The sequence below is a fragment of the Macrosteles quadrilineatus genome, unplaced genomic scaffold, assembly GCF_028750875.1.
Source record: "Macrosteles quadrilineatus isolate MER2022 unplaced genomic scaffold, UCM_ALF_1.0 Scaffold_3__2_contigs__length_128488019, whole genome shotgun sequence".
NCBI lineage: Eukaryota > Metazoa > Arthropoda > Insecta > Hemiptera > Cicadellidae > Macrosteles > Macrosteles quadrilineatus.
Window position 1 is genome coordinate 94,658,215 of NW_026542596.1, and position 27,421 is coordinate 94,685,635.

The following is a 27,421-nucleotide window of genomic DNA, read 5'->3' on the forward strand; positions in this document are numbered from 1 at the left end:
TAGCATTTCTAAACCTTTTTGTTAAGTTGGTTCTGGTTGTGATATTTGAAAGATGTAGGCTGCATGTATGTTAGATATGATCTGAAATTTGAATATGGGTTTAGACAATTAAAGTTCACCTGTTAGTCCTAAAAACTGGTTTAGCAGTCTATATTTATCAGTAAGTAGCTTATCTAAATAAGGAGAGAAGATTGAATGTCATTGACATATATAATATTAACAGTATGGTATTTTCAAGATTAAAAAAACAATATACAGTATTTCGTATTTTACGCTTCTTTTCCACGTGAATCCATCTACTTCTTGAGACCAACTAAACAAACTATCAATGCATATGAAGGAAGACTACATTGTACAAGGGAAAGAAAATAATTTAAAAAATTTACAGGCCTCGGAGAAAGATATTTAACAAAATATTCTTAAATTAGATTTGTGAAGTGCTAAAACAGCAGAGATGATATTTTAAGATGAAGATGATAGATTATATTTGAAGATAAAGATGAATGTTAGGGTCAGTTCTGAAAGGATGATAATTAATCATAAATTATATATCATATTATGATCTATATTTTTACCGAATCAGAACAGTTGGTTCCTTATCCAAAATCATTTGCGAGCATAATTATTAAGGACACAATAGTCCAATTTTAACCTTGAAATCCAAACTAGGAAAAATGTATTGTAGCTTGAATCAACTTTACAGTCAAACAGCTGAAAGAAAATGATAGTGAAAGTGGGTTTCTTCATTGCATAACAATTGATGCACAATTTTCAGAAGGTATTCAGAAGGGATGTATTAACAATAGTAGTACTGTACCTATCTAAGTGTCATAATGTTAAAAGAGAAAAACAAAGTTACAATGTCCAAAATCTTATATAGTCTGTTACACTAGGTTCCGAAAAGGCCTAACATACTAAGTCATAGTCATAAATTATTTACAGTGATCATAAAGATAAATAAAAGAGTAAATGTTTTAAATAACAAAATTCAAATTTAAAATGTGTTTCCAAAGTACCAATGCTATCCATATTAGCAGCTAGGGTCTATACACACACGTTTATACAGGGTGAATTTTAAATGAGTTCCCCCCCTACTTTTTTCTACATTTCTTAAGAAATCAACTTCGGACCAGGTCAGATCATTGTAGTGTAGTAAGTACTTCATTTTGACTGGGTAAACATTTTTGGCCGCCATCTTGGATCCGCCATATTGGATACTAAATTTTTTTTTCAAATGTAAAGGTAGGGTTGTGACCCATTGTTTCAATTTAGAATTTTACGCTGATTACAATGCCGCAATTAGTTTTTAAAAATCTTGATCCGTTCTAAAGTTATGAGGACATTTTATAACTTTATTTTTAGCCCATTTTAACATTGTGAATTTACAAACTAAGACCATAATCTCAAAATACTACTAGATAAAAGTAGGTATACACCACCATTTATTGTCGACCTATTTTCACTTGGTTATGACGGATGTATTTTTTCGGCCGCCATCTTGGATCTGACATTATGAAATGTGACAAATTAATTTAAATATGAAGGTGGTGTTGTGACCCATCATTTTAGACTACTTTTTTGTGCTGAATTCAATGCCGCAATCCGTTTTGCATTTTCATATTTGTTTTCTGGAATATTGGAAATTTAAGTAAGATAATTTTAATATTTAATCAAGAAAGCCTGAGAGACAAAAACGGATTGCGGCATTGAGTTCAGCATAAAAAATTAGTTGAAAATGATGGGTCACAACACCACCTTCATATTTAAATTAATTTATCACATTTCAAAATGGCAGATCCAAGATGGCGGCCGAAAAAATACATCCGTCATAACCAAGTGAAAATAGGTCGACAATAAATGGTGGTGTATACTTATCTTTATCTAGTAGTATTTTGAGATTATGGTCTTAGTTTGTAAATTAACAATGTTAAAATGGGCTAAAAATAAAGTTATAAAATGTCCTAATAACTTTAGAACGGATCAAGATTTTTAAAAACTAATTGCGGCATTGTAATCAGCGTAAAATTCTAGTTTGAAACAATGGGTCACAACCCTACCTTTACATTTGAAAAAAAAATTTGTATCCAATATGGCGGATCCAAGATGGCGTCCAAAAATGTTTACCCTGTCAAAATGAAGTACTTACTACACTACAATGATCTGACGTGGTCCGAAGATGATATCTTAAGAAATGTAGAAAAAAGTAGGGGGGGAACTCATTTAAAATTCACCCTGTATAATAACATACCATAAGTCCATAACCTAACCTAACTTGTGCAGTCCAGAATATGATGAGTTGGTAGAATGCTCAAGAAATTTCAATGGAATCAAAAAGTAAAGATAATATGGAGTGAAAAAAAGTGACTAAACCTACAGCAAAACGTTTGATGCAATTAATAGCGCAATTATTAGTTTACATGCCAATGTATTGATTCAATATTTAAACCAGTCTTATATTCTAGCAAAAAATATCTAGTAAACTTGTCCTCGGTATGTAACTTTGCTGGCAGAGTTCATGGTGTATGGGGTATAGGAGGTGAGACAGATTGAGGGGGCTGCATGTGATGATGTGATACTTGGCGGTGCTCACTGCCTAGGCTCGTGAGACATGTTGAGATGTGTTTTTTTGTCATTGGTTTCTTTGTCAACATATGTGACACGTCGGGGTGGTATGCAGTGAGGTCATCGTGTGCAGCTCGCTCAGTCTGGCCCACCTACTATACTCCGTACATCTTGTACAGAGTTAACTTTTTCCAGAGCTTTTTCAATAAAAGTTATTGAAGAAGTGCAGAAAGTACACTGGGATAGTTTACAAGTTGTGTCAGCTATATTGTAGCATGTAAAAGTGTAATTGAGCCTTAACAAATTGAAATTAGCTAAAACAGTATGGTTCACATAGTTCCCTTCAATTTCTGATTCTTATTTTGATTTACCTGTTCCAAATGCAGTCAAACCTAAGGAGAACTAGTTTTTAACATCTTGTAGAAAAGCTTAAATGATTGATTATTTTAAATTTAATTATGTTTAAAAATCCCTGAATTTCAAACTTTTTCACAATTAATTTTATTTAAAGTGATACTATTTAACTTTATGACTCATATTCCTATCACCAATGTAAAACAGTCGTTTATTAAGACAGAATTAAATATACATCCACTTTACAGTATCACATTAACATAATTATAGCTATGTACAGTAGCAGTTTGAAGATTGTGCTGCCAAATAGCGAAAACAAGAAGAAACGAGAGGGCTATAATGATCAAACAAAACAAAACAAAGAGCATGCTGCTATGAAAGCAAGAGGGAAGATAAATTAGAAAGTAAAACACAGAACAACGAGAGAACCAACCTCGAGGGGACAAGATTGGATAGTGAGTGCTTCTGATGGGCACAGAATGAAAGGCATTGGATAAAGTCCTCCTTGATAAGTTGTTCAGGTGTGTCGGGGCTATCAAGATCCTCATTGTAAATTTGGCGCATCTTTTCCAACCGATGTCTAACAAAACGAAATCTCATTAGAAACGTACCACTACACAGCAACTTCTTTATCAACATGGTATGTTTTATACGTAAAAAAATTGATGCGTTTCAAAACACGAGATGTATGAAGTGTGGATTAAAAAAATTCTATTTACAGTTTCACCGTATTTAATACAGGGTGGCTACAGAACTCCTGGGAAAAAATTCACACATTTTTCCTGGTTTCCCAGCAGCAACACCTGGTTTTTTCCGGTTGTGGTTTCCATTCGCCAAGTTTACCTTTTTATCACGGGTCTGTAGATCCCCGACATTTTGGGGTCGAGTCAGGCCAACAGACGGCAAAAATGATTATCAGGTCAAGCTCGGGTCAAGTTTAGCCAAGCCAAGCGTATATTTCTGCGATCGCAGGTGGTTATTCATTGTTTTTCGTGATAATGGGAAATGATGATGCCGCTGTGACCGCAGAAGTTGATCACGATTTTACCTTAACCTCCTAAGATGATCACGATTTTGACGTGACCACAGAAGATGGACACAGTTTTGCCATGACCGCAGAAGATGATCTATATTTTTTGTGACCGTAGAAGGTGTTTGTGATTTCACCAACACTCGCTAAAGATATAATTGACTATTCGTTCTAAACTGCGGAAGACGTTAAAGATTTTGTCGTGACCGCAAACGATGTTCATAAAGTTATAACAGTCAAGGTATTTCATGTGCTAACAGAGTTTTATGAGTGTTTTCACAAGCAAATACAGTACGTTGCTGGGTGTCAAAACCTTTTAAACTCCTCTTAAACCTTTATTATAACAAAATAGCATCATAATCCTAGTGAAATTTTCTAAATTCTCGCATAGTTCCCGAATTCCGACTTTTACCAAGGACCACAAATTTACACAAAACTTCCGGTTTTCCTGGAGTTCTCGGTCTGTGGCCACCCTGTTATAGTAACTTATGAGTTGTTCATAATTGGTTTTTCATTTTAGTTTATGGCCAATTTGAAAATATTAGTGTGAATAATGTAGCTCATTGAGTTGTTATTTACGCCATATATTATAAACTTCGCAAATCTTTTTTTTTGATAAAAAAACTTGCAATTTGTCAAAAAAAATTTTAGTACGCTGGGTTTGAAGGGAAGTAAATAGTAATTGAACAATAATTCAAAGGGATAGAATTATAAAGAAAACCAATCAGTTAAATGAAACAAAACAATGATGATGGGGTGCAATTTATAACATGGTTTTGGAAAAAATAACATATTAAAAGTGATAACGAACAACAATAAATCTACTAACAATTTGGACAAACACACAACTTAAAATATAACAATAGAGTAATAAATATATCTATAACAGAATGAAATATCAATAAAAGTATAACTAAATTAGTTTTGACAAAATTATATAGCCAAAGCATGCTATATTGTTAAACTTAGCAATATCAATGAGTATATATGGTATTAATCAATCATACTGTATATTACTCAACCATCCAAGTTTTTATGAAAAAACACAGTAGGCCTATCATCAACTAGATCTGATAGTTGAATTAATAGAGGGGGGGGGGGATATCATGAGTGATGTAATAAGTGTAGAAAAAATCAAGAGGGAATTATCATACGTCTTTAGCAATAGCAGAGATTGCCATCGTCAACTGGTTTTAATAGTTTTTATAATTATTTTATTAGTGTTAAACAAAACTGTAAGAACTGATCATACATTTGAAAAATAAACCAGAATAAATACAATTATACTTAGTATATCAAAAGTAAATAATTTTAAGTCATTATTTGGAAATTAACAGTGACCTTGTTGGTTAATTAATAAAAAAAAAAAACAATATTTTTATAAATTAAATCTTTTCTTCTCAAGAGCCCAAGCCAAAAAGAGCATCTTTAAAAATATTATGTTTGTGCAACAGTTCTTGATATTTTTAGCCTTAACAAGATAAAAGCAAAGCTTGCATGAAAAAACAACACATTTTAACATCAGTAAGCTTAAAGATATAATATTGTACAATCAAAATGTAACTCTTTGATTAAATATATTTTTTCATCAGGATGGTTTGATTTTTATTAGGAATAAATTATTTTAATTAGTTTTTGTTTTTAAGAATATAAGAGTACCAACTTCTAAATTTATACCAGTCTTTACAAATAGCATTATAACATTGGAATATCAAAGGTGTTAAAATGGATTTGTACTATTTGGCACTTTTTGGTATTTTTATTTTTGGAAATTTAGAGTAATTTTGAAATTGTTCAAAATCTGTTTGTTTATGATCCCGTCCAGCATTTTATTTTTACGTTGAAGAACTAACGGAGTTAAAACGAGTGAACTTCTTTACAACATACAAACAAATTTTTCAACTTATTGTCTCATGTTTTAGCGAATTTCCCTATAGGGAAGTAGCTATTACCGTAGGTCTCATGGTAAGACTTAGGCCCGGGACCGATTTACTTTTTCATTTTAATGTCCCCAGAGGCCAAAAACACCATTCGTTCAAATTTTTATATATGTATATATATATATATATATAGATATATATATATATAGATTTATATATATATGTGTCCGTGAACACGATAACTTGAGTAATTTTTATCCGATTTTGATGAAATTTGGTTTGAAGGTGTAAGGCGGGATAAACTTGAATGAGTTCGCGATCCAGCATGATCGGACTATGGGAACAGGGTTTTATGGGGGGTTTTATGGGGTAAAAATTGGTTTTTCTCACTTCTTACCCTCAAAACACAAAATTTCCCAATTTTTCTCTAAACCTTCTTAAAGAGCTTAAAAAAACAAACAATTCAGTATATCAAAGTGTTTTTGTACGGTTATTGGTTACGGACAAAACTAAAAAAATGGTAAATTTAAAATTCCCATGTTATTCTTATGGAGAATATTGTAAAATGTTGTAGTTTGCTTGTTTATGGATATATTTTGATCAAACTTGGCAAATTTATTTATTTTATAGTAAGCTATAAATATTTTACTAAAAACACACTACTTTATTAGTTTCCTTGTAGCAGCAAACCTAGGTACTCGTTAAACCTAATGTTATTTAAATAGATCAATTGAAAATCAATTCGGCCAAATGGAAATTCGCTTAGACGGCAGGTTTGCTGCGGCGGGGGTATTTTAATTACATTTTTATGAACAAATTTTAATGAGAAAAATATGGTTACCGTGTTATATAAGACAAGTATGACCTTTATTTGAATTTCAGGCTGAATCTTGGTACAGCTAAAACATTGTGGCAAATTTGAAAAAAAAATAATTTTAGACAAATTGTTACGCGCAATAAAGCAAAATGATCTAACAAAAAATGTTTTCAAAAGTTATTGTGCAATAGCAAAGCATGTGTTGTGTGATTTTTAAAGAGCTTGTCTTTTGAAACAAAGGCCCAAAGTAAGATGTGCAAAAGATAAAAAAAAATAAAAAGGATACTGTCATAAACTTATATCACTTTATTGCTAATAAAACTTAGATAAGAGACTTTTAATTTTGAGGTTAAGTATTGTTGGTAAAATAAAGCATTTTCTGCAACTAACTACAAAAAGTTTACAACCATACAAAATGAAATCTTACTGCAAAAGAATTAGCTTGTTGTTAATGATCTAACAGTGATCATTAAGGTATAGTTTGGGAGTTTTTTTCCCCAAAATTTATCATGAAAAATAGTAACTAGCCAACTAAAACTCATCCAACCTAAATCTAAACCAAAACACACAGCTTTACATCCAACTGTTTAATCAATCCTAAAAACTAAAAGCTTATTAAGACACAAAGGGTAGCAATCTTCTAACATGCTGGAAAAACACAATTTTCAACCGTTGCCACTATGACCGTACCTGAGTTTCTCGAGGGTCCAGTAATGAGTCGCCCCGTTCTTGGTGTCAAGGACCTCGACGGCAACAATGGTTCGAGGGAACGGCCTCTCCTCCTCCTCCGCCTCATCCTCGGCCACTGGAATCATGTCTGGAGGTAGAGGGGAGTAGAGTGTGTCGGTGAGCAGTGTGAATTGGAATTGCACCTGTAAGTGATAACATTCAGTTAGGCTGTAAACAATGATAAATCTATTAAAACACCTTTACTGAGTTAAGTGTTCTCCTCATACAACAGCTAACTATAATTACATATGTTAAGATTGTGGAACTTCCTTAAGTTGACAGCTTTTTCAATTCAAATATTTTGTCGGTCCCTAGAGCTACTGTATACAATCAACGTCAAAATATAATGCAGCGGTTTCCGACCTTTTTTCCTCGAGAGCCATATTGTAAAACTTTGGAGGTCAGGTGGGCCAGAACTGGTTCATGACCTGCTATTGTTGGTTTCTAAATAAATAGTTAAGTAGCTTTCAAACATTAATAAGAATATTTTCATGGCATAAATATCTACAGTTATATGTGTTGTAGAAAAAAACATTATCTAACTATGTAATTTATAAAAGTACCTATTTCTAACTGGAATTTAAGAATCGGGAGCTGCTAAATACAAAATTACAAGAGGGAGATTGTTTGTGGACCAGTTCTAGTTCCAGACAGTTTTCACCATTCCCATACGGATAAGATATAGAAAATTAATCAAATCTATTGGTGATAACCTCTCAGATTTGTCTTACCCTTTTCTTGAGTTCTACAGAAATAGCATTCGCTTCCTTGAGGAATATTGCATTCCCCCACAGGTCGTCTCGCAAGGATGTGAACTGATGGAACTTCCACTTGCGGTAAGCCCAAGAGGCTAACTGATACTCTCGATCAGTCCAGTTACAGGTGGCTTCAAATAGTGGATTGACTGAAAATAATTCATAAAATCAAGCTTCAAACAACCAAAGTGTGCATAGTATTGGATCTGGTAGGAAAACCACAACATTTTGTGTACTTGCTTTATTAAAAAAAAAATAATATGAATATAAAAAAAACTATGAACTTACCAAATATACCATCTTCATTGCTGAAATCTTCTGGGGTATAAGAGCTGATCATTGACATGGTCAAACTTTGTTCTTCAACTTGTTTTTGTAGCGCATCAATCCTTGCTTCGTAGTTCTGAAACAACAACATAGCCATAAATTTTATGACGGCCAATGGGAAACTATAAACAAATCACTAAAATAATAAACATGATGATTACTTCATGTGCAAATGAGTTTGTCATATAACAGGAGTGAGATATAACTCTCCGAATTGAGTAGTATTATCCCTATTTGCAGGCATAATAATGTCTTAAATTACTACCAAACACCCTGTATACGTACCTGCTGTTGACATTTTTACAAAAAATGAGAACATAGTCCAATCAGTCACTCACATAGTGTGCTGCTGTCTACAGTTCTATTTCTTCCTTAGTATTTGCTACTGTGAATGTTGATGTCACAGAAAAGATGCTATAGTGTATAATACCCTTTAGCTAGATTTCCTCAACAATTTGGCGTAAGACAATACTCTATCATTTTCATCAGCTTACTGTTGATGGCTAAATTTAACTTTATTCAGTTTTGCTCTGAAACTGGCTACAACTGTAACATGCGACTTTTCGGTTCTTTTAAAAGTCAAAGATATAGTTCAAGGAGGATGAATACCCAAATCTGCTAACAATGCATGGACACGAAGGGTGGACTCCTGGTCCAAGCTTTGGTTGACGTGCTTGGACTTGGAGTCCACCTCTCTCACAATACAAATGCATGGACAAAGTGCCTAGTGTTGCGAAAACTTCTTCTTGTTCATTAGATTAGGTTTTTACAAACACACTAGAGTAAACAATGTGAGTTGAATGAATGAAATGACAGCTTTGTATCAGCTGGTTCTTCAACCAGGATAATTTATTAAAATGATAATCATCAAGGACAGCTGGATCATGTTCCAAATAATTAAAAACATTTTGACTTCTCTCAGGATCGGTACCAGTTATCTTCAAGAAGCGCAATGCCTTTGTTAAAACTTCAGTCTGGGAATATCTGAATTTTGGATAGTTCCCGCGGCGGCTGCTCAGTAGACTATCGCGAGTGCGCAACCAAGTCAGCTGACTGAGTGAAAGAGAGTGAAGGAAAGAATCGGCTTAGAGAGAGAGTGAAATAGAGTACCAGTAGCGGGGCCACCGCGCGAGTGATCGTAGTGGTGGCCACGTGAAGATCATTTTGACGGTAAAATTCCAGTCTGACTATTCTCCATAATCATTTAGCTTCTTAAAGGGTTTGTATTTATTGGCCTACTAGCAAAGCAATATCCACTCATATACCCAGCTGCCACAACTAACCTTCCTCTGTTCTTCAAAGGCCTGATCAGCTGACTCCTTCTCTTTACGGAACTGCTCCTCCAACGTGGCCAGCCGCTTCTGCATCTCCTCTCGCAGGTCAATGCCTTGCTTCTCCAGCAGCTCGATCTGGGCAAAGTTCCAATCCACAGTCTCTCCGTTGTTGGGTGTTTCGGCTGGTGATTTCTCTGTGCATAAACAAACTTTATAGTTGGAAATTAAGGAAAAACCCACGCTGATTAGGATTATTATGTACAAGGATAGGGATCAGCTAGCTTACCTGGCGGATAAGAGTACAGATTAGCTTTGGTAACACACACAAAACACACAAAACAGTAAAACTTAATATTTCGCCCCTGTTAGGGACTTCAAGTGAAGGGAGAAGAAAGAAGACTGGCAGTTAACGTTCAAATTTAAAAGGTTTTGTGTATGTTACCAAAGCTAATCTGGACTCCATCTACCAGGTAAGTTAGCTGATCCCTATCCTTGTGCATACATAATAATCCTAAACTTGATAGTTGATACATTGAATTGATAAGATATTCGAGTTATCTGTCTTGCTTGAACCACCATCTTGTGCAAACCAATGCGTCCTTCCAACATTTTGTCATAATTATTGTTACCTTTCAGAATGTTTGTTTCTTATATGACTACTATAAAGTTCTCTGTGTGGTAATCTTGTTATTATTAGGTACTTCTTCATCCGAAGGAAGGATCAAATTCCAGATTCTTAGAGGTTTTTAAAAGACTGTTTCCTAATCGTGATGCAAACTGTATGAAGTAATCCCTTTATTAGCACATGATAATTGTTTGACTCTTTCCTCAATCAAACTTTGTTTGCCAACTTTTATCTTATTCCCTTTTGAATATCATGTTCTAAACCTACCCCATTCTCAATAACGTTTTACAAATATTCCATAGAAATCAACTCTCTATAGCAGTTATAGCAGTTGCAACTATAAAACTAGTACCTACCAAAAACTATTCTGAACATTTTCCAAACAATAAAAACATACTGTTTGAAAACTGGTTGTCAAATTTACTGAGTTGAAACTTCATGACATCACATTGAAAAATCTTCCACACAACTGTGTAGAACCTGAATAAGTTTCAACTATAGGAAAAAAATATATGTATACAATACCTTTAATTTTGTCTTCTTTTATTTCTTCTGAGTTTAATTCATTGATTTTGTTTTCTCTCCTTTCTCGAGCTAGAAAAACATATAAAAGTTAGTCACATTCAACATATTGAACCAACAATAATACATAGGTTTTCATATTGCCGGTCTATAAACCATAATGATTTTATACACAATTTTGATATCCATCAACACACTTATTAAATATACATTTAGATCAAACTCAAGAAATTATTACTTAGCCATAAAATACAAAAAAAATCAATCAAATTGACACAAAATTATCTCACCCTGGTCAGGATGGTTGAAGCGGAACACATGGTTTTTGCCCAAGATGACGCGAGAGCCGTGTTTAAGTACGACTGGCTCGCTGACTTGACGGCCGTTGACGTAGATTAGAGCCCCAGACAATGGTTGAAGTGTCACCTGCAAACATACGACATGAACTAATCACAGGTGAGTTCTGCTTACTTGCTGGTTTTGGAAAATGCATTGTTTTTCTTAAACATCAACTTCCTGTCACCATGACCTTCTGATCAGTTCAAAGTAAAATATTCCCAGCCTTGTGCAATGTGTGCAACCCTCTGCAAACACCCTACTTATGCACATTTTTTAAAAGGATTTCATAAGCGGACCTTTCTGACATAGTAGCTCTGACAGAAGTTCTGCACAGTAGTGTTTCTAAGCACAGTAGACGATTCATATTTAGCAGGAGCAATGATTTTCCCTCGTTATTCGCTACCATGACGAGACTAATGGGAAATTGGCTATAATAGTAGTGGATGAAGTAAACAACACGGCGTAGTCTTGCTTGACTGCAAAGATAGCTTGTTGGATACCTTAATTTACAAACATGAATAAAAGAAGAAAAAATGAATTACAAATGACTTACCACGCTTTCCTTGTTCTCGAATGTACAATGCTCGTTCTGTATGTGCGGCCCGCTGAGCTGGATGTCCTGAGTGATGTTGGACGAGCCCGAGCCGACACGAGTCACGCCGTCCTTGATGTAATACAACAGACACTCTGACATGAGCGGGTCCTCATTGAGGTTCACTAGATGTGGAGTCTGCAAACATAAAAACAAACTGATTAAAAACCTGTTTTAAATACTAGAACAATAAGCAAGTTTAATCTGAAATTTGTGTAAGTTATTACATACGCAATTGTCCAACAGGTGTATTAACTCGTTAGGTGCGGTTGCACGATGGTCGGTCGCGGCCAGTGACTAATGCTCGATGGAGTTCGCAAAAATGTTTAAATTTAGTCTAATCCAAAGGAGAGGCATTTTGTAGCATGTACTGCGTTCCAGTGGTTGTGGACATAGTTTTAAAGGAACCCAGTGGATAGCAGTGCTAAAAAACTGCTAGCATTCGCTCAGTATTGCCAAATGGAGGGAAAAAGCTAAGGAGAAAAACCCAAATACATAAAAAAATACCGCAAAAAAGGTGTCAAGCATAATTTTGAGGTTAGGTTCCTTCCACAATGCTGCACTACAGTAACAATTGTAATCTATTCAACTTCACTAAATCAAAGACAAAAACCCACACTACACAAAATTTGGAACAGTTCCCCACCCCCGATGGAATTATCGGATCTAAAATTGAATTATACTGGATTGAAGTATTAAACTGGCACAACAAGCGGCAAGCGACTCAACATTCCCCGTTTGAGGCTGAGCTCACACTGAAACAATACTTTACAGTTAGGAGTGCTACATAGTTTAACGTAGTCCGCCGTGCGCGCGAGTCCCTCACTACGTTAAATAACGTAGGCCGCAGTCAATGAGTTAAGTGATTACCTCTATGGTTAGAGCGTTGTCAAACAAAGGTTGAGAAAATATTTTCTATTTACAAATTTTCACATTGTCTATTTCCACTAGATCACAAGCTATGATAACAAATTATCTACCTCAAATGATATTATAATATAACATCATATGGGATACAATATCACATCATATTTGATTATACCACGAGATTTTGTATGAGGGTAAACTGTCCTACCTTTTTAGGAGAGAACACTCCAACTGTCATGCCGTCCTCCTTAACTGCCACTCCCATTTCTGCAAACACCGCCTCCCTCTGGATGCGGATTATCTCCGTCTTCTTCAATTTGTCCTCCCACGTCTCGTTGAGTTCTAAAAGAGTAAAATATTATTATTATATTATTATTATAATAGTTACTAGAGAGACACTAAGGCCAACACCATCTAGGAGTGTATTTTAAAATGAATATGAATGAAGTTGAGTGCAGATAAAGTTTGGAGTAAAATGGTCTGCATAGCTTTGTTACAGACTAAGATCTACTGTCTATTTGGCCAGGATCATTTATTAAAGCCAATGATGCTGGGATTTAGAACAATTTTGAACTACCAAAAAGCTGCAGACTTTACTCAGGACTGAACAGGTGACTTTACTATGAATACCGTAACCACTCCGCTATTTTTTAAAACAATTCTTACTGAAAACTAGAAAAACTAAAATAAATAACAAAATGCAATTCTCACATTTTTGGTAGACGAAGAAGGGGAATATATTATGTTATATCAATATAAACTAGTACTGTATTCATATACAAAAGAATAAAATATGGACTGACAAAGGAAGGTTCCGCAGTGTGCCGCTAGAGCGTTCTCAGTCTTCATCGATTCGCTCCGTCATCGACTCGCTACCAGCACTACCACCCTTGCATACAAAATGCTACCACCCACTTTTCAATATGGGTGAAGTAAAAAATTCTGAAATCCCGTAATTTTAACGGAAAAGACAATTTTTTTTAATTCCCGGAAAATTGTAAAACACAGAAAAATAACGGAACAAACTACAACTCCCTGAATTCCAGGGAATTCCCCAAAACTGGCTCTAACTACCAAGTTCTCATGGCAACGCTTGTCAATGCAGCGGTGTGTGCCAAAACTACACGGCACTCCAAGTGGTGGACACAAGAACGCTAACCGCAGCACTGCTGTCGGTCTATATAAAAATCTTGTGTCTATGCTAATATTTAAGTGATAGCCTATAGAGTAAGTTTAAATCGATTTCTATACTTTTTCCTCACTAGTATCTTCATTAAATACATTTCAAAATGGTGTTTAAAGCACCTTAGTACATAGAAAGGCTTGGTATGCCTCAGTATGACATAAAACATTTTATCACAACATTACAAACCTATGTAACGTTAAACTGTTAATTTTCTTGTTAAATTATGGAATCCATGCATCAATGGAAAGTTAGATTTTCTAACCTGCGATTAGCTTTTCGCTGGCCTGTAGTCTGTCCACTGTGTCTTCAGCGTTAATTGATGCTTGTACCATCTCTTTGGTCCCGTTCTCGCCTTTCATAACCTTTAAACCTTCCTCCCCTGAAAAAAAACAACCTCATTCAAACATTTGAACGCAATTTACTTGATTATTTTGTTAAGACAAAAGGGTTATATTATTTCAGATTATAATATTGTATATATTACATTTTAGTTTAATTTAGACTCAAGATGGTAAAAAATATATAATGTATCAATTATCAATCATTAAGATGTGGACGCCACTTAGGTGCGTATTTTAACCCAAATATGAGTGAAGGATGAGTGTAGATGGTGTGAGATGACCTGTGTAGCTTTGTTACTGACTAAGATCAGCTGTTTCATTAGCCAGGATCATTTATTTAAAGCCCAATGATCAGGAACAGCTGGGTCCAGTTTCGAACCATCAAAAAGCTACTGACTTTTCTCAGGATCGAACAGGCAACCTTTTGATTAGTAGGCGAGCACTATAACCGCTCTGCTACCCAGCCAGTTATAAACATAAATAACTGTAATAAATCATTAACAGTTAAATTAAGTAATACCAATTCCATTAAAAAGTGAATAATAGAAGAAAGTGATATACTCAAGAACCTATTAGTATATCTTATATCTTGCTGAAATTGATATGATCCATTGTTGTCTGCGGAAACAGAGTACAGTTTTTCTTGATGGAATCACATTTAAAAATTAAATCTAACTAACAACTTGAGGAAACGGCAACTGTTAAATTGATTAGAAATTACTTAAAGTTAGGTTTACTTGAACAATGTACATGCAAGAGCATTCCAAACTACAAGTGAGAGGCATTGTTTTAAAGTGTGTATTTAAAGCATGTACAGGAAGCATTTAAACAAAATGCATTAGAAGAAGTAGAATAAAGAAATAAAATAGAAAATAGAAAATTCTCTTGAAATTTAATAGTTTTAGTTTACAAACCAAGCCTATTGTGTAATAAAGCAAACAACTGAACATTGGCCAGCCTTGGTAAATACATGACTAAACACCTACTTAACCTTAAATTTAAATAGGCATAGGTATAAGAGCATAGTTTTCGGTTATCACTTTCACACAAACAGTGATTTGAATTTATTTTCATGGAAAGTAAATAAAATCCTGGCTGTGTTTACGTAATGGCAGCCACATCAGTTACCACGGACCTCAGCCTGGGAGGATACCTCAAAGAAACTTTGTTTCTCTTGAAAATTGAATTTCAGCAATTATTTATTAGATTATAGATTTTAGCTTTTACTCTCAAAATCCGAAGATTGTGCGTTCAAATATCACAATTAGCACGTCATTGCTAGGGACAATGATAGAGCCTCAACGAACCCAAAAGAAGTTCACGATTCCTCCACTATGGCGGAAGATGTCCATGATTTCACCACACTCACGTTTGTCATGCAGACCTCTATTATTATTACTATAAATCAATTGGATCAATTATTTATTAGCTAGTCTCCTAGCCTCCCAGGTTTACTCGCCAATCAAATCTTTGAAAACCAATTTGAATCAATACCACGTGTATTTCTACACCCCTTAAACTCCAGCCACCAATGAATCTGAATAGAGGGGCTTCTCTAATGTAAGCTGCCGGGGCCTCATACATTCTAAACACGGCCCGGAATTAAATATGCATTTATTTGGAATGAGGATTTTTAAGGCCAAACAACGTGATGAGCATTACGATTTTCATAATTCTGTTATTCATTATTTTATGACTCATAGGCTCTACATTTTGAAAGAGCCACATAAATTTTGAATCTGTGAATTCTCACAGAACTACAGAAGTGAAAAATATAAGTGTAATCAGGACAACCATAAAGGGTTACAGTAACAGTATTAACAGTAATCAGCAGAATTAATGATAACGGTAATTAACAGGATTAACAAGACTACAGTATTTAAAAAAATAAATCTTTGGTGTTAATACCATCTTCTGTGCTTTTTCTACTTAGTTTCCATTACAAACTAATTACTTTACACATTCTATATTTCGTGAAAATCTTAAAATAATGTTATAGTACCTACTATGACTGTAACAATATATGTTGTTTCAACAACCTTACTTCTCAAAATTAAAAGCTTTTTCATAATAACCATCTTGTGTTCATTAAGTTTGATTATTCTTGAACTATTACGCAATCGTTTAGTTTATATTTTAGCAGCTTCAATTAATAGTAACTTGAGAATTTCTAACAGACTTCAAATCTGATTCCACAACTACCCTTGAACAAAAATAGCAATACAGCAGAAGAGTTTAATCAGATGTTGAGCGTAATTGCAGTGTTTCCACATCAAAATAAAGTGTAAAACAGCAACATTACTCTTAAAAAAAATGATGTGTTAAAAATTTAAAATAAAACAGTTATAATTTGAAAATAATAGTAACAGGGACAGTATGCATTGCTAGGCCAAAGATTGTGTGGCGAAGCGGGGAAGCAATGGCACAGTTCTACTTACTATTCTCTTTAGCCTTTTCATAAACGACTTTACCATCTGGCCCTATCCGGGGAAAAAATAACAATCAGTAGGGTAAAGAGTAAGAGAAGGTGCTGAAGTAGTCATTGTGGGAGGTTAGTGCTGCTATCCTTGGGGCCTTTAGGTTATGAAACTGGTCATGCTTTAAATTACCAAAGAGGGCGTAGCATTCTCAAATGTTTGTGATGTTAAAAAAAATTTGTAAATACTGTTTTACAGATGCATCAAGTAAAAGTTTGATATGAAGTAAATTTTCTAAGACAGTTTGTAGGTTTTTTAACACAGTAAAATCATTGTTTGTAACATTGTTTCTTAACTACAACAATTGTAAAGTTGTAACACAGATTTTTACAAAAATATATTACATTTCATAAGTTAAGATATAAAATAATAATCAATCAAAGAAACTAATCGATCATAGGAAATAATATCTCCTAGTTTGGGAAACCAAATGGGTTTCATTATTTAACTTTAACGTGCCTCGGTTCCTGAAGTTATTATTTGAGGTGATATACATTTTGCCACCAGTGGAGCATCAATTTTTACACAGAATTGTAAATAATCAGGTTATTTTGAATTGTAGAAAAAAAGAGGATAGCAGCTAGCTTACCTTGAAGAAGTGTAAGTAGGCCATAGAGCATACAGAACAGACACTGAGCACACAATATTTTGTCGCTTGAGGGACTTTGTCAAGCGTAGAAAAAGTGGTAGAGTTTACAAATTACAAATTCTTCAAGGTAAGCTAGCTGCTATCCTCCTTTTTCTACAATTCAAAATCCTGTCCTAGAGCCTTTCCTTGAACAAAACTAACCTTAAATAATCATGTTAGTTAAGATTAACTTTTATGATGAACCAAAACCTTTTGCCATTCGGCCATATTTAACATAAAGTTGACAATAGGTAGAAACAAGAAGAGGGTTAGGAACATTCCCTAACAAAAACATCAAAAATGCCGCAAGCTACACACAAAATAATGATTATTCCCCAGTGAGTGGCGAAACATACATCCCCACAAACTTTAACTTCAGGAACCAAGGTACAAATTGAAATTATAAATCATCTCACACTGTTAGTATGTGATTGTTCAAAAAACGTAATGAACAATAAACAAAATTAAAAGAATACATTTTTGGGCATATTTCAGATTTTATATTCACAATAATCTAGTAAATAGACAAGGTTATACAGTTTTCTCATCACCGAGGATATAAAGTGTATATTTTACAGTACATATATACAAGGGAGATCCGTGCAATAACAAACACAACACTTACCTTCTTGTACTTCAATGCCTTCCGCCTTCAGCATGTCTCTGAGCCGTTGAATCTCCTCTTTCAGTTCCCTGATCAACTTGGCGTTGGCATCTTCGTTCACCACTGCCTTGCATACAATCTGTTTAGCGCGGTCGGCATACCTGAAATTTATAAAAGATTATATTTTAAAAGCCTTAATAACATACTCCAACATCAAGCTAGCCAAAAAATAAGAATAAAACAAGTTTTTTAAAATACAAAGTGCCTGTTGAATTTCAAAATCGGTTTTCATTACCTCATTGATTGATTTTAAACGCTGTATGTGCATTACAATTTTAAAATATATTTGGTTTTCTGATATCCATAATTTATAAAGGAGAATCTCCAGAAATTTTCAAGACTATTTGGCTAGAGATAATTTCACCAACTACAAATCTCCTAACTTGAAATATTCTGATCAAATTGTATGCTAACATAAGTTGACACCATTATATTAATTCCATTATGTCACAACATAACAAAATCAACTTATCCTATTCCGATTTCTTATCAGTTATGTTTTTGAGAGTAACCTATGCACTCTCACCTTAACATGGAGAAATTTTCCACAACCAAAAACCCTTCTTCTAAACATATCACATTTAGTACTTCTTCTGATTACATTAGATATACACATGAATACAATATAGACATAAAAAGGTTGAATAAATTTGGAATATGTCATGTACATTACGGTTAAGTCTAAATTAAACACATCACATCCATGGATTTACCTAAGAGTAGAGAGGGTCTCGTCATAGTTGATGTCAGCAGGGCTGATAGCTGCTATCATTGCAGTCTTGGAATTCCCACCGAGGTTTTCTCTCAGAAGCCAAGTCAGCACAGAATCCCGGTAGGGAATAAAGTTTTCCTTTCCTTTTTTCTTGTTTTTCATAGCCTGAAAACAAAACAATAATCAGTGTAGGGAAAATTAAACTTCTGTAGATTACGTTCGCATGTGAAAAATTGCAAGCAGTTTTCTTGACGTTTAAATTTACTGATTCAAGCGAGTAACTCTTTTTGAGTCTATGACTAAACTTAGAGGAATATTCAATTATTGATACTTACAGACTGATTTATTCCAAAGGAAGCGCCAGGAATCACATGAAAAACACAAAATGAATAATTAAAACCTTCAATAAAAAATAAAATAGGCTAATAAACAGTAAAGATCAGAGCTGATTCGCTAAGACCGAATAAAGTAATTAGTATTTTAACATTGTAAATTAAATATTGTAGGCACATAATGTTATCAACAAACTGATGTTTGATTAAGTTTTGTTTGTAAGTGAATACTAGATGTGTAGCTATTTCATACAGCAGATCTAAAGAACAGTATTATTATCTTTCATGTCTTCTTCCCAATCAAAGCTGAGTATAGCAGCTTGTAATGCATGACACTAACAAAATCTAACAGGCCTAATCCCAGTAGCCTTACCATTCTTATCAATACTCAATGTTATGAAAGGATTCTTCTAAGATGTCTAAAACAACAGCAACTCACCACTTCTGCCAATGCAGATATGACTTTGCCCAAAGTGGTCAGACTCTTGTTGATGTTTGCCCCCTCTTTCAGTCTCGTCCCCTTCGCCCCCGTGGAGTCGGCTCTCTCCGACCCAGCCAGGTCCACCAGCGAGATCTTGCTGACCTTCTCTGTTGTAAGCTCGGTCATCTTGTCAAACCTCTGCTGGGTGAAGAATATGGTGAAAACTGCATGTGATCTGCTTGACGTCTCGTTCATGTTAGTGGCGGCCACCGTTCTGAAAAATATAAACCAATGCTTACATTGTTGAATTGAAATAAAAGTGTTGTGAGGGTTTAATGTAGAACACAGTTGAATCAGTCCAAACCATATTGATTTGATAAAAAATGTGATTGTAGGATTATTCACGTGAAGAAATTAATTGTGTCAACAATGGCCTGATAGAGTCTCTGTAAGCTTGTGGATGATCTGGTTTTAAGTGACAGTACGTTTGGACAAATTCTCTATGTAAGGTTCCACGTGGATGCTCTCTTGCTCAGGTTAAGTCAATTTAGGTTAGGTTACGTTATATCACACCTATCGTCTATGAGGTCATGGATGACCTGGTGCAATGTGAAGGAAAGTTTAGACAGATCTTCTACATAAGGTCCAAGTAGTGAATGCTCTCTCTAACTTAGGTTAGGTTAGGTTATGTTAGATTACATAAGGTTATGTCTCACCTAGCCTTGTTTCCCTCGTCTATGAGATCGTGGATATCCTGGTATGATGTGACAGCTAGTTTAGACAGATCTTCTACATAAGGTCCAAGTAGTGAATGCTCTCTCTAACTTAGGTTAGGTTAGGTAATGTTAGGTTATGTTAGATTACATAAGGTTATGTCTCACCTAGCTTTGTTTCCCTCGTCTATGAGATCGTGGATATCCTGGTATGATGTGACAGCTAGTTTAGACAGATCTTCTACATAAGGTCCAAGTAGTGAATGCTCTCTCTAACTTAGGTTAGGTTAGGTAATGTTAGGTTATGTTAGATTACATAAGGTTATGTCTCACCTAGCTTTGTTTCCCTCGTCTATGAGATCGTGGATATCCTGGTATGATGTGACAGCTAGTTTAGACAGATCTTCTACATAAGGTCCAAGTAGTGAATGCTCTCTCTAACTTAGGTTAGGTTAGGTAATGTTAGGTTATGTTAGATTACATAAGGTTATGTCTCACCTAGCTTTGTTTCCCTCGTCTATGAGATCGTGGATATCCTGGTATGATGTGACAGCTAGTTTAGACAGATCTTCTACATAAGGGCCAAGCAGTGGATGTTCTCTTACTCTCAGGTTTCCCTTGTTCTTGGGGTTCAACAGATCTCGTACCCTCTCACAGTAGATCTCCATGTAGCTTACCTGCATCATGATTATGTTTAATATATAATATTTACAGCAGGTAATACGGTTCCATTACAAACAAAAGTAAAAATTATTCTTGAAGATACATACATCATCTATAATTTTAATTGATTGAAACATTAAGTATACAATTATTCTAAACAATTTAAATAGGGGCTACTCTTTTCTTTCAACGATCTTCAATAATCTAAAGAACTGTTTTTCAGTCAAAACTTACACCCCAGATAGAGCGATTCAGCAGTTTAGGATGCCCTTGAATTCAATGGCCCCGAACCTCTCTAAGGCCCTCTAGATTTCTTTTATTTCTGTTAATAATATCTTGATTTCGCCACTTGAGAAATGCTCCCTAAATAGTGATTTAATAATTTACCAATCACGTTGTGCTTACTTTGACATCACATTGTGATTCGACATGGGGTAACTACAATTTGTTATATAAGTGAATGAAACTGCCCCGTAAAAAAAGCTAATTTTTGCAACATTTTTAACAAGAAAATCTTAAAGAGTATTGAAAAATCACTCAGAGCAGCGTGATATTCTGGTCATTGTGTATTTAAATCATTAAGGTCTACTTATTCTTCAATTTACAGAGTTGATATAATAGTCTTAACAGTGAGTAAAGATGATTTTCCTCTGTTCCAAATAATTTCATGAACTCTAATGGTTTTTGAACAATCAATCATTGTCTACCTCTACAGAGTATTTGAGCTCGTCACATGTGGTTTTCTGTATCCTCTTGAACAAGTCCTCACATATCTGAGGGATGATTCCCTCCTCCCCCTCCACCTCCTGCCGTCCCATCATGGTGTAGGACTTGCCAGCTCCAGTCTGACCATATGCGAAGATACACACGTTGTAGCCTGCAGCACGACATAGGAATTAGCTTTTGAACACCCTGTCTATATATCAACCGTAACAACTTTTTATTTATAAAGAGCATAGTGGAACTAACAGTGTGCTGCTGTCGAAATTATAGTTTTACATTCAGTTTTGACAAATCGCTGATTATTAAAATTGCTTACAGGAAATAACCTAAATCTACAGTAATAAGAATCGTTTTGTTTTAAATCAGGCAGAAGCTGTGATCATAGCAAACTCCTGAACATTTCCGTAGTCGTGTTGACATGATCAACATCTCCCGGGATCTTTGAAAGTCATCATTGCAATCGCGGCAGAAGAGTTAATTTTTCAAATCAAATCAAATTAAATAATTTATTAAGTCAGAATTAACAAAATATATAATTGCAAAGTCTTTTCTGCAATCGCAATAGAAATCCTTGGCTCCACTGTATTATGTTGAGGGATCTGCTTTTGATATGCTGACGGATTTCACTAATCCGAGGGGCTCAATTGTGAGTGTAACTCAGCAAAGTAAAATGTGTTATTTGCTACAAATAATGATTAAACCCCTATAAACATGTTTTTCTAGTCAAAGTTTAAATAAGAAATTTGAATTAGGAACATAAATGTAGCTTTTTTCAAGCAAACAATCACTTTAACAAATTTCATCCCAGCCTATACCTTGCACTTTAACAACAGGCAATGACAGACAAAATATGTGGTTCATAGGACAAGTATCAAGATAAACTTTAATAAGTTTTACCTTCAAAAGCGTGTTCCAGCATCTCCTCTCCAATGTCTTTGTAAACCATAATTTGTGATGAAAAATTGGAATCGGTGGTCTGAAAAATACATAATACATAATCAATACAAGGATTACAAAGTATTACTTAATTTCAAAATAAACTTATCACACACTTTTATAGAAATTTCTATATTTCGGCATTAGCCTTCTTCAGGAACAAACACAATAACAAATAGAAGTGTTTACCACTCTGAATCATATGGTTTTAGCATAAATCCAAAATACATATAATTTATGAAGAAGTAAAAAAGAAAATGTTTTGATAGAAAGAAAGAAAAAATTTTATATATATATATGTATATATATACTATCTCAAATTTAGACCGGAAGGTGTTTTAGATTTAAGTATTAATTGATGAGCTTGCTCAAGCTGTCTTAATTTCAAGTCTGGTGCGTCTTTTGCCAATTTTCTTATTCCTTTTAATGAATAACATTGTTCAAAATTTTGAGAATGCTCTCTCGCATGAATAGCCACAGGTTAAATTTTGAACAATGTTATTCATTAAAAGGAATAAGAAAATTGGCAAAAGACGCACCAGACTTGAAATTAAGACAGCTTGAGCAAGCTCATCAATTAATACTTAAATCTAAAACACCTTCCGGTCTAAATTTGAGATAGTATATATATACATATATATATATAAAATTTTTTCTTTCTTTCTATCAAAACATTTTCTTTTTTACTTCTTCATAAATTATATGTATTTTGGATTTATGCTAAAACCATATGATTCAGAGTGGTAAACACTTCTATTTGTTATTGTGTTTGTTCCTGAAGAAGGCTAATGCCGAAATATAGAAATTTCTATAAAAGTGTGTGATAAGTTTATTTTGAAAATGATTAAGCCGTTTGGCAATTTTATGAAGAAACAAAGTATTACTTAAACTAGTTTAAACAATGATCCAATGGCATTGATACAATGTATACTAATATAAGCATCAGTAAAGAAAAAAATATTTGTAGCGTAGTGAAATAACAGGGGAAGTGATCCCCTTTTAGCGAATTTCCCGTATAGGGAATAAGCTATTTTTTTTTATCTGGCATTGATTTGTAAATAACTTGACTTTCAACATCTTAAACTACATTAAGTGACTTATGATAAAACTTTGACAATGAAAGAAAACTGTTGTTATCTAGTTAGAAAGGTTATTGCAAAGGTTAAACCCCTATTGTAACAGATGATGTGTTGATAATGCAGAACTAAATAAAACCTCATACACTTTCAATACGAGGTTCACAAATTTGACACACAATACATATGTCCAGAAACATAAAAATAAGGCTATATGTATGGATATTTTAATAAATACAAACAATATAAAAGTTTGTGATATTAAAATTCCAGACAAGATGAACCAAGGTTTTATATTTATGTTGATTTTTACGTTAGGTTGGAACATAACTTTGAAAACACTATAAATTTAAACGAGTATTTAAAATGTATCCATTTTAACCAAACAAAAAATATTGATACAGTATTTGAAGTTCATTAATTATGAGTCTATATTTATTGTATTAACAATGAATGAAATATAAAATAGCAACCCCTACTCTTACGTGAAACAATGAACAAAGAACTTTTAGTTAGAATCAGGTAAATGATGAATGAGCATTATACACACATCCGTCAGATGAGTTTGCTGAAACTGATATGTTCTTCCTGTCAACCTTCAGCAAACTTTGCACGGATATAACCAGTCTACACTTGTTATAAGTTCATCACAAAAATATATATTTTTCTACAGTAACTTTACTTTTGTAAATTAGATCAGTTTACAAATTCCTTTCTCCACATTCTCTTACAATACTTATATATCCGTAGCTTACAAGTTTTGAATTGTTACAAAATACTTTTCTCTCAATTTGAACGGTTAGGCCAACTAAAACATGCTTTTAACTATTGATAGACAAATATTATTCATGCACCAGCAAACTTACGAGAGAGCACATAAATATAATTGGGAACGCTACAAAACTTATTTAAAACATAATACTTACATCATGGGACCAGTATGAGTAGTCATAGTTGAAGCTTTTTATTGCGTCTTTTGTGTTTGGCGGTGCTTTTGGGTTTGTTATGGCTGAAAAATAAAAGAGAAGAATATGTGAGGGCAATTTTACTTTTATTGGTAAGAAAGATTAAATTCAACAATGCAGACTAATGAAGACGTGTGTAGACTGTTAATGTATTGGCGTATTAAAAAAAAAACTGAATTTTTCAACATAACAACTAACGAATAACTTACAGCCTAATTAGGTTTAAATGTCACCTATGAAATAATGTCACAGTAGAACTGAAAATGACATAAACAAAGTAAATGTTGAATTTATGGCTGACTCAACTGTCCCTAAAGTCAGAACTTTAGGGACAGTTGAGTCAGCCATTTTCCAGAGAACTGTGAAGTTTTATTGTATACAAACCGGTTTATTAAAAATTACCAATAAAACTCAAAGTTACACTGATTATTAAACATTTAAATGTGAAAGTACTCCAAAAATATAAATAAAACATAAAGGCCAAACCAGAAAAAAAGTAGACTTCGACAGCAGTTTTCAGAGAAAAAATCCTTATGATTTTTTTTAAACTAGGGAATGAATTATTTTTAATGGCCTCCTTCACAGCCTATAGGACATTAAGAATCTACCCCCGAAACGTTTTAATACATTACCTCAGGCTAAGCCTAGAGGTTGATAAAATTATCATAAAGCTAAACGTTAAGCAAAGGAGAACATATGTGATCTTGTTATTGTCAAAGGTGATTGGTGGAATTTGAACCTGTGACTTCAGGACCAAAGCCTAGCCCAGTCCATTTAGTCAAATGGTCCAGATCTATCAAAAATAAAAACACGTTTTTATTGAGCCATCTTGGTTTTGTTTTTACTTCGTTTGAATTTTTATTAGTTTTTCAGTGTCATTTAGATTCTTGATAAATCAAATAAATGATGAATAAATAAATGATGGATCCTTCTTGTTAATGAGTTCTTGATTAATCTTAGTTTGTTTCCAAGTCGTTCAATGGACTGCTTTTTCTATTCAATATAATCAAATACCTTATTAATAATTCAAACTGGTTTTAGACTTCAACAGAATCTGAAATATAGTTTTGTGATGTGTCTGATGATGCCAGCATAGCTGGTTAAAGGCCTCATGAAATTAAAAATTCTTAAAATATTGGTGAAGTCTTTATTTCAAATTTATATTCATTCCAATATTAGCAGTTCTTCTTGAAGATTTCAACAGAATAACTTGAGATATAGTAAGATATCTAGATTAAAAACCTCATAAAATTAAAAATCAAAGTGCCGATGTCCAAAGAAAAACCAAGTTAAAGCCTCAAGTTCGACCTAAACCAAAATTTTTGGTAGATTCTTAAATTCTCATGTGATCTGCAAAGTGACAAAAGAGCTGTCTGAAGATGCATGGACGTAAGAGGCAGAGAAAACAAAAGCGACACAATATCTTAAGAGGTTCAATAGCTGTAGTGTCGGTAGTGCACGGTAGTGGAGGGGAAGGGGGGAGGAGAGGCATGCTTCAACGGGTGGCAAGAGGCAAGTTTTGATCAATACAAAGCTACCTTCACCTCAGCTGTGCACTTAGACAACGAGTCTTCCATATGTTGCTCTTTGGAGGATTTGATTCCCAATTTATCGTTCTCGCTCCGTTTACTAACTCATTGACAGTTTTATTGCAGCTGTTCTTGTTTATTTTCCCTATCCACTCTTATATCTTAGAAAACCCCGTACACAAATAATAAATAAAACAAAATTTTGGAAGTGTTTGATTTTAAATTTATTCTAAATTATTCACTTATTTATTCTAACATCTTAAAAAAAAACATCCTAGAAAATATCTTTTAGGATTTTTATATTTCTTTTTAGTTTTCAGTTGATTTACAGTTTTTTATTACAAGGTAAAATGTACAATAGAGCAGCAAGTTATTAATGGAACAAAAATTAATGTGTCTGCTATATACTTGGTTTTGGAGGGTTTGATTATTAAATTATTGTTCTTGCTCCGTTTAGTAACTCATTGACAGTTTTTTTCTGTTGCAGTTGTTCTTGTTTATTTTCTTATCTTCCATCTTGTAAAACCCCTTAGAAGATTATGTTAAGGTTTTTACAATTTTTTGGGCGTTGATTTAAGATTTTCTAATGCATAGTTAAAAAGACCTATACAGTATACCTGTGTAACGAATTACATATTCCAATGGAATTCATTGAGTTGCAAAACTATACATTTTATCTTGAATACATTACTGCCAACTTTTACTTGAATGAGAGAGAGAATCATGGGTATTGAGGCCATTGACAGTGAGAAGCACTTAAGCTTTTACCCGAGACTGCATTTGCCGTGTTAGTGGCCGTCAGTGGAATAGAAACTCAACTTGTGTTTTCCAATGATAAAAAAGTTTATACTGTATATACCCAAATTGATTCTCATAATTTTATGTGGTAAATATATAACTGTATTTTATATATTATTAGTAACTAAAAAAAAACTATATACAAACACAATTTTATATATAATAGCACATTTCATCACTGGAGACTATTTTTGACCAGAGCTCGAGTATCTCTTAGGAAAATTAGGGAGGTTGAAAAGAGTTTTATATCTTGTGATGAACTATATTTTTTGTCAAATTACAACATTATTATTATTATTTTTTTATTTTTTTTTTTGTAACATTTTATTTAATTTACAATCTGTTCAACAAAAAATAGAACAATAAGCAAATTTGATAAAATTTAAACACAGTAGTTAGTCTTTATCCAACAATAGAGCTAACACACAAACTGCATATTTGGTACAAAGTTTGAAGTCTAAAAACGACTACTTAAGTCCAAAACATGGCATCTTTTCAATCTGTATGTATAGTTGCTGTTGTCCAATAAATTTATAGCAAGGTAGTTAGGATGGTACTCTAATTTCTTTAAATTTGGCACTTAA

The 27,421-nt window shown here is 33.8% G+C and overlaps 1 protein-coding gene across 1 annotated transcript in view; it reads right to left on the minus strand.

Annotated features, from left to right (window-relative positions):
* LOC128988414 (kinesin-like protein unc-104) overlaps positions 1-27,421 on the minus strand; it is a 57,197-nt gene that overhangs the window by 19,469 nt on the left and 10,307 nt on the right. The window contains exons 3-19 of the mRNA XM_054409679.1: positions 24,472-24,554; positions 22,431-22,509; positions 21,518-21,687; positions 20,646-20,824; positions 19,453-19,708; positions 18,683-18,846; positions 17,931-18,070; positions 16,639-16,680; positions 14,122-14,238; positions 12,882-13,015; positions 11,768-11,944; positions 11,166-11,301; positions 10,879-10,947; positions 9,738-9,922; positions 8,416-8,530; positions 8,104-8,276; positions 7,334-7,515 (exon numbers count right to left, since the gene is read on the minus strand). Of these exons, the coding sequence (XP_054265654.1) occupies positions 7,334-7,515; positions 8,104-8,276; positions 8,416-8,530; positions 9,738-9,922; positions 10,879-10,947; positions 11,166-11,301; positions 11,768-11,944; positions 12,882-13,015; positions 14,122-14,238; positions 16,639-16,680; positions 17,931-18,070; positions 18,683-18,846; positions 19,453-19,708; positions 20,646-20,824; positions 21,518-21,687; positions 22,431-22,509; positions 24,472-24,554 (2,401 nt within the window). The remainder of the gene's footprint in view (positions 1-7,333; positions 7,516-8,103; positions 8,277-8,415; positions 8,531-9,737; positions 9,923-10,878; positions 10,948-11,165; positions 11,302-11,767; positions 11,945-12,881; positions 13,016-14,121; positions 14,239-16,638; positions 16,681-17,930; positions 18,071-18,682; positions 18,847-19,452; positions 19,709-20,645; positions 20,825-21,517; positions 21,688-22,430; positions 22,510-24,471; positions 24,555-27,421) is intronic.